The 18,656-nt window shown below is 44.5% G+C and overlaps 1 protein-coding gene across 6 annotated transcripts in view; it reads left to right on the top strand.

Moving 5' to 3' along the window:
* The window catches only part of ARMC9 (armadillo repeat containing 9), a 173,579-nt gene that overhangs the window by 142,010 nt on the left and 12,913 nt on the right, over positions 1-18,656 (top strand). For 5 of the 6 annotated variants that reach the window (XM_058188644.1, XM_058188641.1, XM_058188643.1 and 2 more), the window contains 2 exons: positions 6,112-6,239; positions 10,839-10,968. In XM_058188644.1, coding sequence (XP_058044627.1) covers positions 6,112-6,239; positions 10,839-10,968 — 258 coding nt within the window. Of the gene's footprint in view, positions 1-6,111; positions 6,240-7,483; positions 7,514-10,838; positions 10,969-18,656 lie in introns of those variants that run through there. The other variant, XM_058188645.1, reaches the window with a different exon arrangement.

The raw sequence follows: 18,656 nt of genomic DNA, 5'->3' as shown, positions 1-18,656 counted from the left end.
TCTGACAAAGTGACAAAATTAGTGGACCAGAGGAATGCTGTCGATATAATTTACTTGGACTTCAGTAAAGCATTTGATAAAGTAGACCATAACCTACTACTAGATAAAGTAGAAAAATGTGGGTTAGACAGCACCACCACCAGATGGATATGTAACTGGCTGACCAACCGCACTCAACGTGTAGTCCTCAACGGAACTACATCCACATGGAGGGAAGTATGCAGTGGAGTACCCCAAGGCTCTGTTTTAGGCCCAGTACTCTTCAACATCTTCATCAATGACTTGGACGAGGGGATAGATGGGGAACTCATCAAATTTGCAGATGACACCAAGCTGGCAGGAATAGCCAACACTCCAGAAGATAGGCTCAACATACAGAAGGATCTTGACAAACTAGAACATTGGGCGTTATCTAACCAAATGAAATTCAACAGTGAAAAAAGTAAGGTTCTACATTTAGGCCAAAAAAATAAAATGCACAGGTACCGTATATGTGGTACCTTGCTCAATAGTAGTACCTGTGAGAAGGATCTTGGAGTCCTAGTGGACAACCATTTAGATATGAGCCAGCAGTGTGCAGCAGCTGCCAAAATAGCCAACACAGTTCTGGGCTGCATAAACAGAGGGATAGAATCAAGATCACGTGAAGTGTTAATACCACTTTATAATTCCTTGGTAAGGCCACATTTGGAATATTGCATTCAGTTTTGGTCGCCACAATGTAAAAAAGATGTTGAGACTCTAGAAAGAGGGCAGAGAAGAGCAACAAAGATGATTAGGGGACTGGAGGCTAAAACATATGAAGAACGGTTGCAGGAACTGGGTATGTCCAGTTTAATAAAAAGAAGGACTAGGGGAGACATGATAGCAGTGTTCCAATATCTCAGGGGTTGCCACAAAGAAGAGGGAGTCGGGCTGTTCTCCAAAGCACCTGAGGGTAGAACAAGAAGCAATGGGTGGAAACTCATCAAGGAAAGAAGCAACTTAGAACTAAGGAGAAATTTCCTGACACTTAGAACAATTAATCAGTGGAACAACTTGGCTGCAGAAGTTATAAATGCTCCAACACTGGAAATTTTTAAGAAAATATTGGATAGCCATTTGTCTGAAATGGTGTAGGGTTTCCTGCCTGGGCAGGGGGTTGGACTAGAAGACCTCCAAGGTCCCTTCCAACTCTGTTATTATTATTATTATTATTATAGAAGTTGCCTTCGGAAGTTGTGGGAGCTTCATCACTGGAGGCTTTCGAGAAGAGATTGGATTGCCATTTGTCAGAAATGGTGTAGGGTCTCCTGCTGAGCGGGAGGTTGGACTAGATGACCTACAAGGTCCCTTCCAACTCTGTTAATCTGTAATCTGTAAATCCACTCACCTTAAAGTTACTCAGGTGGAGAAAGGCTGTTCTACACAGATCCACCAAGATTTGGTGTGTGATAACCAGCAAGGCAGACAGTTTACAACTCCAGTTTTCATCTGAATCAGGAAAGACTCTGATTGCTTAGTGACTGATAGGCCAAGAAACTGATTCCAATTCAGATAGGCAGTTGGTGGAACAAAAATGGCTCTTCGTTCTTTGAAAGCACAGGTAATCCTCGACTTACGACCACAATGGAGCCCGAAAATTTCTGTTGCTAAGCGAGACCGTTGTTGAGTGAGTTTTTGCCCGCTTTACGACCCTCAAGGTACCTTCCGGGCCTGTGATTCTATGATTCTATGATTTAGAGAAGATGGTTCTCCCAGACCTTTTGAGGGCCAAGCAACTCTGCTAGCCATGCCTGATCTACTTGCCTCTGCTGGAGGCTCACCAGCTTTCGAAGCAATGAGTGGCGTTGTTGTGACCCAGGCCCAAGTAGGTAGCATTAGACGCAATCAGTTTAAAAACAGACTTTATTAGAAGAGCTGAGAATTAACTCTTTCTCAGCGTCATCCAAACTAAATCAAAGCAAATGCTTCATAACACAATTCTTCAGTCTTATCACCAACCTTGGTCTAATTAGGCAAACTGCCAAAGACTTTTCTTGGCAAAAGTTCAAAAGCAGAAGACGCCGACAAGAAATAAATGCAGCAAGACAAAGCTATCAAAGTTGTTTTCCGGCAAAGAGCCCAAATGTCGTTGCTGGTCTTTTAAGTCTTATGGGAGGGGCCAATCATCTCTTGGCCCTACTCCCGAGTCGTCCTCTTTGCTTGAGCTGCTCTTGCCTTCTGGCAGCTCTTCTCATGCGTGCATTAGGAACAGGCTCCTCCTGTTCCTCTGCCTCACTACTGTCAGCCTCTGGAGGCTCCGGAGTCCGCACATCACTTCCCGATGGCCCTGGCCCCACCGCTGCCTCCGACGCAGAGCCCTCATCCGGGCCTTCCCCAGCCTCCAGGACTGGCCCATGTTCTTCCTCAGTCTCATCACTGTCCGACTCTGTTGCCAGCTCCGCAGGCTGCTGGCATTTGCAAAGCAACTTAACATAACATAACAACAGAGTTGGAAGGGACCTTGGAGGCCTTCTAGTCCAACCCCCTGCCTAGGCAGGAAACCCTAGACCATCTCAGTCAGATGGTTATCCAACATTTTCTTAAAAATTTCCAGTGTTGGAGCATTCACAACTTCTGCAGGCAAGTCGTTCCACTTATTAATTGTTCTAACTGTCAGGAAATTTCTCCTTAGTTCTAAGTTGCTTCTTTCTTTGATCAGTTTCCACCCATTGCTTCTTGTTCTACCCTCAGGTGCTTTGGAGAACAGCCTACTGTATCTATCTATCCATCTATCTATCTACTGTATCTATCTATCTATCTATCTATCATCTCTTTATCCATCTATCCTTTATCTATCTATCTCTCTATCTATCTACCTATCTATCCATCTATCATCTATCTATATCTAATCTATCGTATCAATATACTGAATCTATCTATTGTTTCTATCTTATCTATCTACTGCATCTATCTATCTGTCTGTCTGTCTATCTATCTATCTATCTATCTATCTATCTATCTATCTATCTATCTATCTATCTATCTATCTACCTATCTACCGTATCTATCTATCTTATCTATCTACTATATCTATCCATCTATCATCTATCTATATCTAATCTATCGTATCAATCTACTGCATCTATCTACCATATCTATCTATCTATCTATCTATCTATCTATCTATCTATCTATCTATCTATCTATCTATCTATCTATCTACTGTATCTATCATATCTATCTACTATATCTTTCTATCTACTGCATCTATCGATCTATCTATCTATCTATCTACTGTATCTATCTATCCTCGTCTGTCTGCTTTCTTATCCCATCTTTACTATTTTTATAATTAATTCAAGGGGGCAAATATACATAATGCTCCTTCCTCTGCCTATTTTCCCCACAACAACAACCCTGTGAGGTGGGTTTGGGCTGAAAGAGAAGGACTGGCCCAAAGTCACCCAGTTGGTTTTCATGGTTAAGGCGGGACTAGAACTCATTTATCTCCTGGCGATTGGCCCAAAGTCACCCAACCATCCTTCAAGCCTGAGGCAGGCCTAGAACCCAACGTCTCCTGGTGATTGGCCCAAAGTCACCTAGCAGGCTTTCAAGCATAAGGCGGGACTAGAGCTCACTGTCTCCTGCTGATTGGCCCAAGGGCACCCAGTTAGCTTCCATGCCTAAAATGGACTAGAATTCCCCGTTTCTAGACCTAAGGTGGGACTAGAACTCATCACCTCCTGGTAATTGGCCCAAAGTAACCCAACTGTCTTTCATATCTAAGGCAGGACTAGTACTCACAGTCTGCTGCTGATTGGCCCATGGGCCCACCCAGCCAGCTTTTGGGCCTAAAGCAAGACTAGAACTCACCATTTCCTGGTTTCTAGGCAGCCCCTTAACCACTACTCCGGACTGACTCTCCTCTATTCCCATCGTTCCCAGCCAGCATGCTCAGGGAGATCTGAACCTCAACTGAACAACCACAATCGAGCAAAATATATGCTGCTAAGTGAGAAATTTGTTTCGCCCCATTTTATGACCCTTCTTGCCACCTCTGTTAAGTGAATCCCTACGGCTGTTAAATCAGTAATACCATTGTTAAGTGAATCAGGCTTCCCCTATTGACATTGCTTGCCAGAAGGTCAGAAAAGTGGATCCTGAGACCCCAGGAGACACTGCAACCGTCATAAATATGAACCAGTTGTCAGGCATCCAAATTTAATCACGCGTCCACAGGGTTGCTGCAATGGTCGTAAGTGTGAAAAACGGTCGTAAGTTATTTGTTTCAGTGCCATTGTAGCTTTGAACGATCACTGTATGTTGTAAGTTGAGGACTACCTGTATAACTTTTGGTTCCACTTCTGGAAGGAAAGAGAAAAATTGTTAGGAGAAGCTTCTAACCCACAACTTCTGGAGGCAAGCTGTTCCACTGGTTAGTTGTCCACACTGCTAGGACAGTGTGGACAATTAACCAGTGGAACAGCTTGCCTCATGAAATTGTGGGTGTTCCATCCCTAGAGGTTTCTAAGAAGAGATTGGATTGAAATGGTATAGGGCAGGGATCTGCAAGCTTGACTCTTTTAAGACTTGTGGACTTCAACTCCCAGAGTTCCTCAGCTGGCTGAGGGACTCTGGGAGTTGAAGTCCACAAGTCTTAAAAGAGCCAAGTTTGCAGACCCCTGGTATAGGGTCTCCTGCTTGAGCTGGGGTGTTCTGTCCCCCTCGCCTCCGTCCGAGCGATGACTTAATTAGCTGGCAACTATCAGCTTCTGGCAGCAAACTAGCGAGCGTCTGCCAAGTGACTCTGTTATCTCTCTTGCTGCCGATGTGTCAACCAGGAACAAACCATACTTCAGCTCTAGTTAAGCAGTTGATTTGCTTGCCACGAAGAGGCATAGCAGCCCTTGCTGTTTTTATATCCTGTGGGGTGTGGCTCCATGACTCAGCACTTCCTAGGCCTGCCCCACCCTTGCTTCTGTTGTTCCTGCCTCTCCTGCCTACAAAACCTAGGGTCCAACCAGGCCTGATTGCCATCAGCTGGGTCTGGAGGCGTGGCCTGGGAGAGGGGAAAGAGTCAGGGGATGGAGGCCTTGTTATCTCCTCCACCTGGCCTGCCTCTGGCTCCTGGAGCTGAGCCAGGGAAGCCGGTGCTCCCGAGGTAAGTCCTGATGGCCCTTCCCCCTCACTTTCCAAGTCACTTTCTGGCAGGGGCCCCGGCTCGGGGGACACAGACACAACAGTTGGACTAGAAGACCTCCAAGGTCCCTTCCAGCTCTATTCTACTCTAAAACTTGGAAACCAATCGAGAGAAGCAACCTGGAATTAAGGAGAAATTTCTCCTTAATTGAGGACAATTAACCAGTGGAACAACTTGCCACCAGAAGTTTTGGATGCTTCATCACTGGAGATTTTTAAGAAGAGACTGGACAGTCACTTATCTGAAATGGGGTAGGGTCTCCTGTTTGCCAGGTGGCTGGACTAGAAGACCTCCAAGGTCCTTTGCAACTCTGTTATTCTGTTATTCTGACCCTTCATAATTTAGACATAAACCGTTTCAACTACTACCCAACTCCAGCTCTACTCTGATCGATGAAAAGGGGAAACCGTAGAGAACGAAACCATCATGACCCTGGCACTAATCTGTAATTCAAAATTATCCTCTTCTCAATTACAGAATTAATAATTACAGAGGGAATGCGGTGGCTCAGTAGCTAAGACGCTGAGCTTGTCGATCAGGAAGGTCGGCAACTCAGCGGTTCGAATCCCTAGCGCCGCGTAACGGGGTGAGCTCCCGTGACTTGTCCCAGCTTCTGCCAACCTAGCAGTTCGAAAGCACGTAAAATAATGCAAGTAGAAAAAATAGAGACTACTTTTGGTGGGACGGTAACAGCGTTCCGTGCGCCTTTGGCTTTTAGTCATGCCGGCCACATGACCACGGAGACGTCTTCGGACAGCGCTGGCTCCTCGGCTTTGAAACGGAGATCAGCACCGCCCCCTAGAGTCGGGAACGACTAGCACATACTGTATGTGTGAGGGGAACCTTTACCTTCACAATTAGAGAAAATTGGGAAGGTGTAGAGTCCAACCAGCGATAACAGTTTAATGACCTCAGCATTCATCCCTCTGCCGTCTTGTTTGTTCCAGGTTGGAAAACGAAGGTACGTCTCCCAGCAGCAAAGAGATATACGCTCCACGGTGCTCAAATTCCCGGCCTCCGACACGCAGCGGGAAGAGGCCCAGCTCTCTTTCGGAGGTCCCGTTCTCCTCGACGTGTAAGTCTTGAGTTCGAGCAGCTCAGAGGTGGAATCCCCGAAGAGCCGGCGTTGTCCTAGTCATTTGGGGAAGCCCGGGTTCGAAGGAGAGATATATAACTTTGAATTTTAAAATGTGATCCGACGGCCACCTTTTCCTGTGCAGGGGGTCCTCGCCACAATTGGGGCCCCAGATTTCTGTGGCTAAGCGAGACCGTTGTTCGGTGAGCTTTGCCCCATCTTACGACCTTTCTTGCCCGAGTCGTTAAGGGAATCACTGCAACTGATTAAGCCGTCAGTCACGTGGCTGTTAAGTGGATCTGGCTTCTCCCGTGGGCTCGTCAGAAGGTCGCGAAAGGGGTCGACGTAACCGTGGGACAGTGCCCACCATCATAAATAGGAGTCAGTTGGCAAGAGTTCAAATTTTGATCACGTGATTGTGGGGATGGTGCAATGGTCATTAAGGGTGAAAAATGATCAAAAGTCACTTTTTCCGCCCAGTGTCGTCATAACTTCAAATGGTCCAGTGGTGGGGTTCAGCCGGTTCGGGCGAACCTGTAGTTAAATAGCTGGCTGGCCTTGCCCCTTTCAGGAGTCCCCACACCCCTCCCCAATTTTGGCTCCCAGGTAAGTGCAGGGAGGCCTAGGCCCAAAACGGCGTGAGGGGTGGACAGGAGGCCTAGTGCTGCCTGTCGCGCCCCCAGGCCACGCCCACCATGGCCACGCCCACCCAGCGGTCATTAGGGCAGAGAACCGATGGTTATATTATTTGAATCCCACCACTGAAATGGTCACTAAACGAATGGTTGCAAGTCAAGGGCTACCTATAAGGGATCCGGTGGTTTCTTGCCAGTCAGTTCTGTGTCGCTCTAGAACCAAGAACAGTGAATTCTGGGGTGAAAGTAGTAGATTCAAATTCAGCGTTGGGGAGGGGGAAAACCTTGTAGGAAAAAACAATTGATGGAGAGGGAGTAAACTCCCTGTTAATTCAGTGTGTCATACAGAGGCTAGACAGTTGTATGTTGAGGATGCTCGTAATTGAGTTAAATTGGGGGTGGACTGGATGACCTCGATGGCCTTATCCTACTGTAGATACCATGAGTCTACGCTGGAAAGAATCAGGAGGCAGGCTCGGTTCCTTTCCCTCCCTTTCCCACCTACTAAACTGAATTTATTTATTTTTATTTATTATTTAATTTAGTGTATTATTATGTATTTTGTTTTTTTTTTATTTCATTATTTTAGGATAGGATAGGATAGGATAGGATAGGATAGGAGAGGAGAGGAGAGGAGAGGAGAGGAGAGGAGAGGAGAGGAGAGGAGAGGAGAGGAGAGGAGAGGAGAGGAGAGGAGAGGAGAGGAGAGGAGAGGAGAGGAGAGGAGAGGAGAGGAGAGGAGAGGAGAAGAGAAGAGAAGAGAAGAGAAGAGAAGAGAAGAGAAGAGAAGAGAAGAGAAGAGAAGAGAAGAGAAGAGTTGAAAGAGACCTTGGAGATCTTCTAGTCCAACCCCCTGCTTAGTCAGGAAACCCTACACCACTTCAGACAAATGGTTATCCAGCATCTTCTTAAAGACTTCCAGTGTTGGAGCATTAACAACTTCTGGAATTTTTTTTATTTTTATTTTTTGTATTTTATTTATATTATTTTATTTTGAAATTTTAATTTCTTTTCTTTCTTGTTTTCCGTCACAAAAAGTAATATATATAACAACAGAGTTGGAAGGGACCTTGGAGGCCTTCTAGTCCAACCCCCTGCCCAGGCAGGAAATCCTACACCATCTCAGTCAGATGGTTATCCAACATTTTCTTAAAAATTTCTAGTGTTGGAGCATTCACAACTTCTGCAGGCAAGTTGTTCCACTGATTAATTGTTCTAACTGTCAGGAAATTTCTCCTTAGTTCTAAGTTGCTTCTCTCCTCGATCAGTTTCCACCCATTGCTTCTTGTTCTACCCTCAGGTGCTTTGGAGAATAGTTTGACTCCTTCTTCTTTGTGGCAACCCCTGAGATATTGGAACACTGCTATCATGTCTCCCCTAGTCCTTCTTTTTATTAAACTAGACATACCCAGTTCCTGCAACCGTTCTTCATATGTTTTAGCCTCCAGTCCCCTAATCATCTTTGTTGCTCTTCTCTGCACTCTTTCCAGAGTCTCAACATCCTTTTTACATCGTGGGGACCAAAACTGAATGCAATATTCCAAGTGTGGCCTTACCAAGGCATTATAAAGTGGCACTAACACTTCACGTGATCTTGATTCTATCCCTCTGTTTATGCAGCCCAGAACTGTGTTGGCTTTTTTAGCAGCTGCTGCACACTGCTGGCTCATATCTAAATGGTTGTCCACTAGGACTCCAAGATCCCTCTCATAGGTACTACTATTGAGCAAGGTACCACATATACGGTACCAGTGCATTTTGTTTTTTTTGCAAGTGACTCTGGGAGGCTTACGAGCGAACTAACAAAACCCACTCAGGAGTATAAAAACAATTAGGCATAAATAACACAATGGGCGGCTGTAGAAATTAAATGAAAGAAAGCAAGAAAGAATGAATGAATGAATGAGCCTCATTCAGTCACTTAACCGGCTCCCCATAGATCTCAGGGATGACAAAAGAAACATTTTTCAAAGTTTTCTGGAAGGCAAACAAAAATGAAACTCTCACTTCAGGGAAAGGGATGTTCCAGAGGGTTATAAGCAGATTTACTAAGGTAGTCCTCTACTTACGACTGTAGTTGGGACCACAATTTCCCTTGCTAAACAAGGCAGTCCTTGAGTTGCACCCATTTTTACGACTTTTTTTTTTGCCGCAATTGTTAAACAAAGCACTGGAGTTGTTAAGTGAATCACCCGGTCGTTAAGCGAATCTGGCTTTCCCTTCTCCCCCCCCCCACACCATTGATTTTGCTTGTCCAGAAGCCATGCGGGAAGATCACATGACCCAGGACCCGGCAACCGTCAAAAAGACACGTCACTTGCCAAACATCTGGATTTTGATCACATGACCACACAAACTTTCGCCGCGAGCTGAAGACGTATCTATTCTTCCGAGCAGGACTGGCTTAAATAGGGTTTTTTAAATATGGATTTTATTGGGGTTTATTTTATATTTTGTATTGTATTTTAAATTTTAGGCCATATTGAATAAGTTTTTTAAAGAGTGTTTTTATTGTAATATATGGTATTATTTTATCTGCCTGTTCACCACCCTGAGTCCTTCGGGAGAAGGGCGGTATAAAAATTAAATTATTATTATTATTATTATTATTATTATTATTATTAACAGGGCTCACTGCAGAGGTGGGTTTCAGCAGGTTCTGACCAGTTCTGGTGAACAGGTAGCGGAAATTTTGAGTAGTGCGGAGAACCAGTAAATACCAACTCTGACTGGCCCCACCCCCATTTATTCTCTGCCCCCTAAGTCCCAGCTGATCGGGAGGAAATGAGGATTTTGCAGTAACCTTCCCCTGCCACGCCCACTAAGCCACGCCCACAGAATAGAATAGAATAGAATAGAATAGAATAGAATAGAATAGAATAGAATAGAATTTTTTTATTGGCCAAGTGTGATTGGACACACAAGGAATTTGTCTTGGTGCAGATGCTCTCAGTGTACATAAAGAAAAAATAAAATATATTTGTCAAGAATCATAAGATACAACACTTAGTGATAATGTAGAGTAGAGTAAGAGTAGAGTAGAGTAGAATAGAATAGAATAGAATAGAATAGAATAGAATAGAATAGAATAGAATAGAATTTTTTATTGGCCAAGTGTGATTGGACACACAAGGAATTTGTCTTTGGTGCATATGCTCTCAGTGTACATAAAAGAAAAGATACGTTCATCAAGGTACAACATTTACAACACAATTGATGGTCAATATATCAATAGAAATCATAAGGATTGCCAGCAACGAAGTTACAGTCATACAGTCATAAGTGGAAAGAGATTGGTGATGGGAACTATGAGAAGATTAATAGTAGTGCAGATTCAGTCAATAGTTTGACAGTGTTGAGGGAGTTATTTGTTTAGCAGAGTGATGGCCTTCGGGAAAAAACTGTTCTTGTGTCTAGTTGTTCTGGTGTGCAGTGCTCTATAGCGTCGTTTTGAGGGTAGGAGTTGAAACAGTTTATGTCCAGGATGCGAGGGATCTGTAAATATTTTCACGGCCCTCTTCTTGATTTGTGCAGTATACAGGTCCTCAATGGAAGGCAGGTTGGTAGCAATTATTTTTTCTGCAGTTCTAATTATCCTCTGAAGTCTGTGTTTTTCTTGTTGGGTTGCAGAACCGAACCAGACAGTTATAGAGGTGCAAATGACAGACTCAATAATTCCTCTGTAGAACCGGTAGTAAAAAAAATTGAAACCCACCACTGGCTCACTGCCTTATACTGCATATACCACGTTGCTCAATTTCCATCTGGGTGTTTGATCCTTGGGGTGGACAAGCTTCTGCCTTTGTGTATTCTTAGGTTTGAAGTGTGCGCGTGTGTTGTACGGCTGAAGAGCCTCCTGAGCTTTTCCGATAGGCCTGCAACGTACGGAATGACAATTCAAGCCTTCATTGCCAATGCGCAACATGTGTACAAAAAAAATGTCCCTTTTTTCCCCAAACGACAGTTGAAAGTGAAGCTTCTGGAAGATCTTCGATGCACCATGGAGCTGACCCAGAAGTCCAGTCAGTCGCTGAAGTTCTGATTCTTCACTCCCCCGGTTCTTCCCAAGACAGTGTAAGCAGCTGGCCAAACAGGTGCGTAAGTAGCGCGTGGTTTTTCTAAACTCTCCAGACTTGGCAACTTTAAGATATAAGGCAGAGGTCCTCAAACTTGGCAGCTTTAAGACTTGTGGACTTCAACTCCCAGAATTCTCCAGCCAGCATAGCTTGAGTAGTTGAAGTCCACAAGTCTTTTTTTTTTTTAAATAATTTTTATTTCCATTTTCCAACATCATATTTATGTACAAACTATTATCCATCATTAATCATTAATTTTTATTTATTACTAATTCAGGCCTGCCCGATTGCCACTTCCTTTCTTCACAACCTCCCTCTCTATCCTCTACTACTTTCCCATCCATCCTCATCTCCTTCACTTTACTACTTCCTCTCCTCCTTCTCCACTCCTCCCTTCTTCCACCCTACCTAACCTTCTTATTCCCTTCCTCCTTCTCAACTCTTTCCTACCTACTTTCTTCCCTCCTTCTACTCCTCTCTCCTTTTCTTTCTGAAATGGCAGTCGAGCATCGCCAATATTTTAAATTTTAATTTCATATCTTCAAAAATTACTGTACATTAATAATCAATCCATGTATCATTTTCCCCTTCCCCTCCTCCCCTTCCCCCAGACTTCCCAGAGCAAATACCAGGTATTATGACCAACAATCACAAGCTAAAGTATATAAAATATACATAATCTCCCACCTTTAAAAATTTAAAACTTTAGGTCCCCTCACAATAAAAATAAAGAGATAGGAAAGAATAATAAAAAGAAAAGAAGCAATACCAACTTCACATATTACTTCTTCTTACAGTCCATTTTTAAAATTAATCCATCTTCTCAAATTCAATTTTTCCCCCCACTTATATATTCCTTCAAATTTCATGTCCATTTCTCAAATTACAGTCCATCTTCTCGAACTCAAATTTTCATCACTTATATATTTCTACAATTGCCATAACATTTAATGTCCGTTCTTCTTACAGTCCATTTAAAAAATTAGTCCATCTTCTAAAATTCAAATTTTTTTCACCCACTTGTATATTCCTTCAAATTTCATAAGTCCATTTCTTAAATTACAATCCAGCTTCTCAAATTCAAATTTTTATCACTTATATATTTCTTCAGTTGTCATAAGATTTAATATCCAATCTTCCAATACTACTCCATCAATCAAATATCATTTCGAATAAAATCTCTCAAATACAATATTTCCAGCTTAACTTCATAACTTTTACTATCTATAAACCTGTCAATTAAAACAAATAATATAACATAACATAACATATAACATAACATAACATAACATCAGAGTTGGAAGGGACCTTGGAGGCCTTCTAGTCCAACCCCCTGCCCAGTTTAATCATTTAAAGTTTAATCATTTAAACTACATCCACAATATAACAGTAAACAATTAAAATCATTAAGTCCACAAGTCTTAAAGCTGCCAAGTTTGAAGACCTCTGACAGAAGGACTTCAACTCCCAGAATTCCTCAGCCAATTATGCTGAGTTGGGGTAGATAGGACCCAGGGACCAGTGTTAACTCCAGGAACATTGCAGGGGTTGTAATTTTGGAACCGAGTTCCAATCACCAAGTCCAAAAACAATAACTCTGTTTATTCTGTTAAGTACAGCTAGTCCTTGCCTTACAGCAATTTGTTTAGTGACCGTTCGAAGTTACAACGGCACTGAAAAAAAGGGACGTGCCCATTGTTCACACTTAACGACCGTTGCAGCATCCCCAGGGTCACGTGATCAAAATTCAGACGGTTCCTATTTATGACCATTGCAGGGTCCCCTTTTGCGACCTTCCGACTGGCAAAGCCACATTCGCTCAACGAGCCTGTTTCTGACTCAACAACGGCAGCGCTTCACTTAATAGCTGCGGCAAGGAAGGTCGTAAAATGGGGCAAAACTGACTTAACAAACGTCTCAGTTAGCCAGAGAAATTTTGGGCTCCATTGCGGTCGTTAAGACGAGGACTACCCGTAGCTTTTGGGAGGGTCTGTCATAACTTCGCGCGATTGCTAAGTGGCCGATCGTAAGTCAAGGGCTGCCTGAAGCTCCAGAGAGGTAAGTGCACGGACGTTCATGTTTTCTCCACAAAAACATACCTGCAGTGTTTCAGAACAGAACAGAATAACAGACTTGGAAGGGACCTTGGAGGTCGTCTAGTCCAACCCCCTGCTTAGGCAGGAAACCCTACACCATTTCAAACAAATGGTTGTCTAATCCCTTCTTAACAACTTCCAGTGTTGGCGCACCTGCAGTTTCTGGAGGCAAGTAGTTCCACTGGTTAATTGTTGTCACTGTCAGGAAATTTCTCATTATTTCTAGATTTGATCTTCCTCTGAGGAGCTCCCACCCATTGTTCCCTTCCTGTTGTGACCCAGGCGCAAGTAGTTATTACCAGAAACAATCAGTCCTAAACAAATGTATTTTATTAGAACAGCTGAGAATTATTTCATTCTCAGCTTAGTCCAAATTAAGTCCAAAACAAAGTCCTTCAAACAAAGTCCTTCGGCCTTATCACAAACCTTTGTCGTCTTTGGCACCTTGCCAAAGGCTTTTCTTGGCAAAGCCCCACGAAGTTCAGAAAGAAAAGACTAAGGCTAGAACAAATGTAGCAACATTGCTTTCCAACAAAGAGCCCAAGAGCTGTTGCTGCTCTTTTAAGCCTTATGGGAGGGGCCAATCATCTCCCAGCCTTACTCCTGAGTCGTTCTCTTTGCTTCAGCTGCTCTTGCCTGCTGGCAGCTCTTTGCATGCGTGCACTAGGAACAGGCTCTTCCTGTTCCTCTGCCTCTTGGCTGTCCGCCTCTGGAGGCCTCTGGAGTCCGTGCATCGCTCCCAGATGGCCCTGGCCCCATCTCTGCCTCCGACGCAGGGCCCTCATCCGGGCCTTCCCTTGATTCCAGGACTGGCCAGTGGTCCTCTCCAGCCTCCTCACTGTCTAACTCCACTGCCAGCTCCGCGAGCTACTGGCGGACTACAACCCTTCCTTCCTTCCTTCCTTCCTTCCTTCCTTCCTTCCTTCCTTCCTTCCTTCCTTCCTTCCTTCCTTCCTTCCTTCCTTCCTTCCTTCTTCCTCTCATAGAATCCTAGGATCTTGGATATCTTCTAGTCCAACACCCTACTCAAGCAAGAGACCTTACTGTTGAAGTCAAATGGCAGTCCAGTCTCTTCTTATGAACTTCCAGTGATGGAACAAGGCGCCTCTTATGTGGGGTGCCGCAAGGGTCGGTTCTCTCCCCCTTCTGTTCAACATCTATATGAAGCCACTGGGTGAGATCATCCGTGGTCTTGGGGTGAGTTGTCATCTATACGCTGATGATACTCAGCTCTATATTTCCACCCCTAACCACCCCAATGAGGCTGTTGAAGTGATGTCGCAGTGCCTGGAGGCCGTACGGGTCTGGATGGGGAGGAACAGACTCAGACTCAATCCCACCAACACCGAGTGGCTGTGGATGCCGGCGGCCCGGTACAGTCAGCTAATTCCATCACTGACCATTGGGGGCGAACTATTGGCCCCCACGGAAAGGGCTCGTAATCTGGGCGTCCTCCTGGATGCACGGCTGTCTTTAGAAGATCATATGATGGCCATCACCAGGGGAGCTTTTCATCAGGTTCGCCTGATACGCCAGTTGCGCCCCTTTCTGGACCGGGCTTCCTTATGCATGGTCGCTCATGCCCTTGTTACATCCCGCCTAGACTACTGTAATGCTCTCTACTTGGGGCTCCCCTTGAAGGGTACCCAGAGACTCCAACTGGTCCAGAATGCGGCTGCGCGGGTGATAGAGGGAGCACCTTGTGGCTCCCGTGTAACACCCCTCCTGCGTAATCTGCACTGGCTCCCAGTGGTCTTCCGGGTTCACTTCAAGGTACTAGGTATCACCTTTAAAACGCTCCATGGCCTAGGGCCGGGATATTTACGGGACCGCCTACTGCCACCATTAGCCTCTCACCGACCAGTGCGCTCTCACAGAGAGGGCCTCCTCCGGATACCGTCAGCTAAACAATTTTTGTTTTGTTTTGTTTACATTTATACCCCGCCCTTCTCCGAAGACTCAGGGCGGCTTACAGTGTATAGGGCAATAGTCTCATTCTATTTGTATATTTTTACAAAGTCAACTTATTGCCCCCCCAACAATCTGGGTCCTCATTTTACCTACCTTATAAAGGATGGAAGGCTGAGTCAACCTTGGGCCGGGCTTGAACCTGCAGTAATTGCAATGTCGGCTGGCGACCTCCAGGGGGAGGGCCTTCTCTGTGGGGGCCCCTACCCTCTGGAACGAGCTCCCTCTGGGGCTTCGTCAACTCCCCGATCTCAGGTCCTTCCGCCGCGAGCTGAAGACGTTGCTGTTTCGAAGAGCAGGACTAGCTTGAACGTAGTTTTAAATTGGGGTTTTTAAATCAGGGGTTTAAATGGGGTTTTAAATTTGTATTCAAAAGTTTTAGGGCATCAACTGAATTTAATTGTCTATTTTTTTTGCTGTTTTATATGTATTATATGTTTTCTGTTGTTTTATTGGCTGTGAACCGCCCTGAGTCCTTCGGGAGATGGGCGGTATACAAATATAATAAAATAAATAAATAAATAAATAAATAAATAAATAAATAATAATAATAATAATAATAATAATAATAATAATTATTATTATTATTATTATTATTATTATTATTATTATTATTATTATTATTATTATTATTATTATTATTATTATTATTATTATTATTATTATTTCTGGAGGCAAAGTAGTTCCACTAATTGTTCTCACTGTCAGGAAATTTCTCCTAAATCCCAGGTTGCTTCTCTTCTTGCTTAGTTTCTACTCCGTTGCTTCTTGTCTTGCCTTCAAGTGCCTTGGAGAATAGCTTGACCCTCCTCTTCGGGGCAGCCCCTCAAATATTGGAAGACTGCTATCATGTCCCCCCTGGTCCTTCTTTTCGTTAAACTAAACATACTGAGTTTCTGCCACCATTCTTTGTATGTTTTAGTCTTCAGCCCCTTAATCATCTTGGTTGCTCTTCTCTGCACTGTTCCTGGAATCTGATTCCTCTGAAGACAATTTAATGAAATTATGACCTCGGAGCCCTGGGAGCCAAAGGATGGCCAGTTCAACAAATAGGATATTTTTTCCAGATATTTCCTCTCGTCTAACAGACCTGCCCATCGTCAAACGGGAGGAACTGACATTTCAACAGCTAATCCCTGAATCAGCACAACCACAGAGAACTTGTTTACAAAATCCTCACTTTAAAACGGGGATTAAATCGGGCAGGAGATGGAACTGAGTGCCGGGTGCCAAGCAAAAAAGTTTTCCTGCCTCGATGGAGCCTTTTTTTTGCTAGGATGCTAATTCCTGCAGCCACCTTCCTGTTTCCATTTCATCCGGAAGGGAAATCGCTGCTCGATCGAGTTGCCAACAACAGGGGTGTCATTTTTCACACTTACGACCACTGCAGCATCCCCGTGGTCATGTGATTTACATTGGGATGCTTGGCAACTGACTCACATTTGTGACCATTGCTGTGTCCCAAGGTCACATAATCCCCTTTTGCGACCTTCCGACGAGCAAAATCAGTGGGGAAACCGGATTCTAATTTAACAATTGCAGTGATTCACTTAACAGCAGTGGCAAGAAAATTGGTAAACCGGGGCAAAACTCATTTAACAAATTTCTCACTTAACAACATAAGTTTTGGGCTCAATTGTGGTTGCAAGTTGAGGGCTCTCTCCAGTGTTCTCTAGCTGAACTGTACCAAATAGAACTTTTTCGATATTTCGACTTTTGGAGTTCTCAGTTTGTTCATTTATTTGGCCTGAAACGACATCTGGTTTGGGATTGTAGAAGAAACTATTATTCCAGAAAAATTTACTGGGAGTCCTCGATTTATGACCGCAATTGAGCTCAAAATTTCCATTTGCTAAGCAAGTGAGTTTTGCCCCATTTTTAAGACCTTATTTTGCCACCGTTGTTAAATGAATCACTGCAGTTGTCAAGTTAGGAACTAGGTTGTTAACTGAATCCGGCTTCCCCAATGACTTTGCTTGTCAGAAGGTCGCAAAAGAGGATCACGTGACCTGGGGACGCATCATAAGTGTGAGTCAGCTGCCAAGCGGCTGGATTGTGACCACGGAGATGTTGCAATTTATTTATTGATTGATTGATTTGATTTGATTTTTATACCGCCCTTCTCCCGAAGGACTCAGGGCGGTGTACAGGCATAATAAAACCGACAATACAATATACAAGTTTAAAATACGATTTAAAAAACTTATTTTAAATTAGCCCAATGATTAAAATTTACCATACTAAAAAACCCCGTCTAAAATTAATAAATTTAACATTAAAATCCCAATTTAAGCCAGCCCCGCGCGGATAAAAAGATGAGTCTTGAGTTCGCGACGAAATGTCCGAAGGTCAGGTATTTGGCGTAAACCCGGGGGAAGCTCGTTCCAGAGTGTGGGAGCCCCCACAGAGAAGGCCCTTCCCCTGGGGGCCGCCAGCCGACATTGTTTGGCGGACGGCACCCTGAGAAGTCCCTCTCTGTGAGAGCGTACGGGTCGGTGGGAGGCGTATGGTAACAGCAGGCGGTCCCGTAAGTACCCGGGTCCTAAGCCATGGAGCGATTTAAAGGTCATAACCAACACCTTAAAGTGCACCCGGAAGGCCACAGGCAGCCAGTGCAGTCTGCGCAGGAGCGGTGTTACATGGGAGCTACGCGTAGCTCCCTCTATCACCCGCGCAGCTGCATTCTGGACTAACTGAAGCCTCCGAGCGCACTTCAAGGGGAGCCCCATGTAGAGAGCATTGCAATAATCCAAGCGAGAGGTAACGAGCGCATGAGTGACTGTGCACAAGGCATCCCGATCAAGGAAGGGGCGCAACTGCCGAACCAGGCGAACCTGGTGGAAGGCCCTCCTGGAGACGGCCGTCAAATGATCTTCAAACGACAGCCGATCATCCAGGAGAACGCCCAAGTTGCGCACCCTGTCCTTTGGGGCCAGTAACTCGCCTCCAACAGTCAGCCGCGGCTGCAGCTGACTGAATCGGGGTGCCGGCATCCACAGCCACTCTGTCTTGGAGGGATTGAGCTTGAGCCTGTTTCTCCCCATCCAGACCCGTACAGCTTCCAAACACCGGGACAGCACTTCGACAACTTCATTCAATGGTCATAAGTGTGAAAAACGGTGACAATAAGCCACTCCTTTCAGTGGCCGCTGTCTCTTCGAATTGTCACTAAACAGATACCTTCTACGTCCACCTGTACCTTCATCCTTCGGGTTTCTGCCATTTTTGGGAACTTTCGATAATATTAGAAAGATGCGCCTACTTCCTATTATTGTGCAGAGGGGAACTTGCTCTTCCTGCTGTCTGTTTGACCCGATTCGTCGTGGTTTGCGGGTCGCTGTCTGCTCTCAAGCTTTCCTGCAGACCTTTGGTTCTCTTCCTCTTCAGCAAACAAGAGAAGAGGATGCAAATTCTTGATAGGCAAATATTTAAATTCCGGTGTAGAGAAAGAGCGAGACGGAATGGATGCTCTTAAAACAGTTTAATATCTCTCACTTGCGTAACAGGAGTTAGTTCATAAAGCCCTTGTTAAAACCACACTTGGAATACGGCCACCCGGTTTGGGTCACCCTATTATTAAAAAAAAAAAAAAAAAGATGTTGAGACTCTTAACAAGAGCAGAGAGAAGAGCGATAAAGGTGA

The sequence above is a fragment of the Ahaetulla prasina genome, chromosome 6 (assembly GCF_028640845.1).
Source record: "Ahaetulla prasina isolate Xishuangbanna chromosome 6, ASM2864084v1, whole genome shotgun sequence".
Lineage (NCBI taxonomy): Eukaryota > Metazoa > Chordata > Lepidosauria > Squamata > Colubridae > Ahaetulla > Ahaetulla prasina.
The sequence above is the reverse complement of the archived record's forward strand: the minus strand, read 5'-3'. Positions and strand labels throughout refer to the sequence as shown.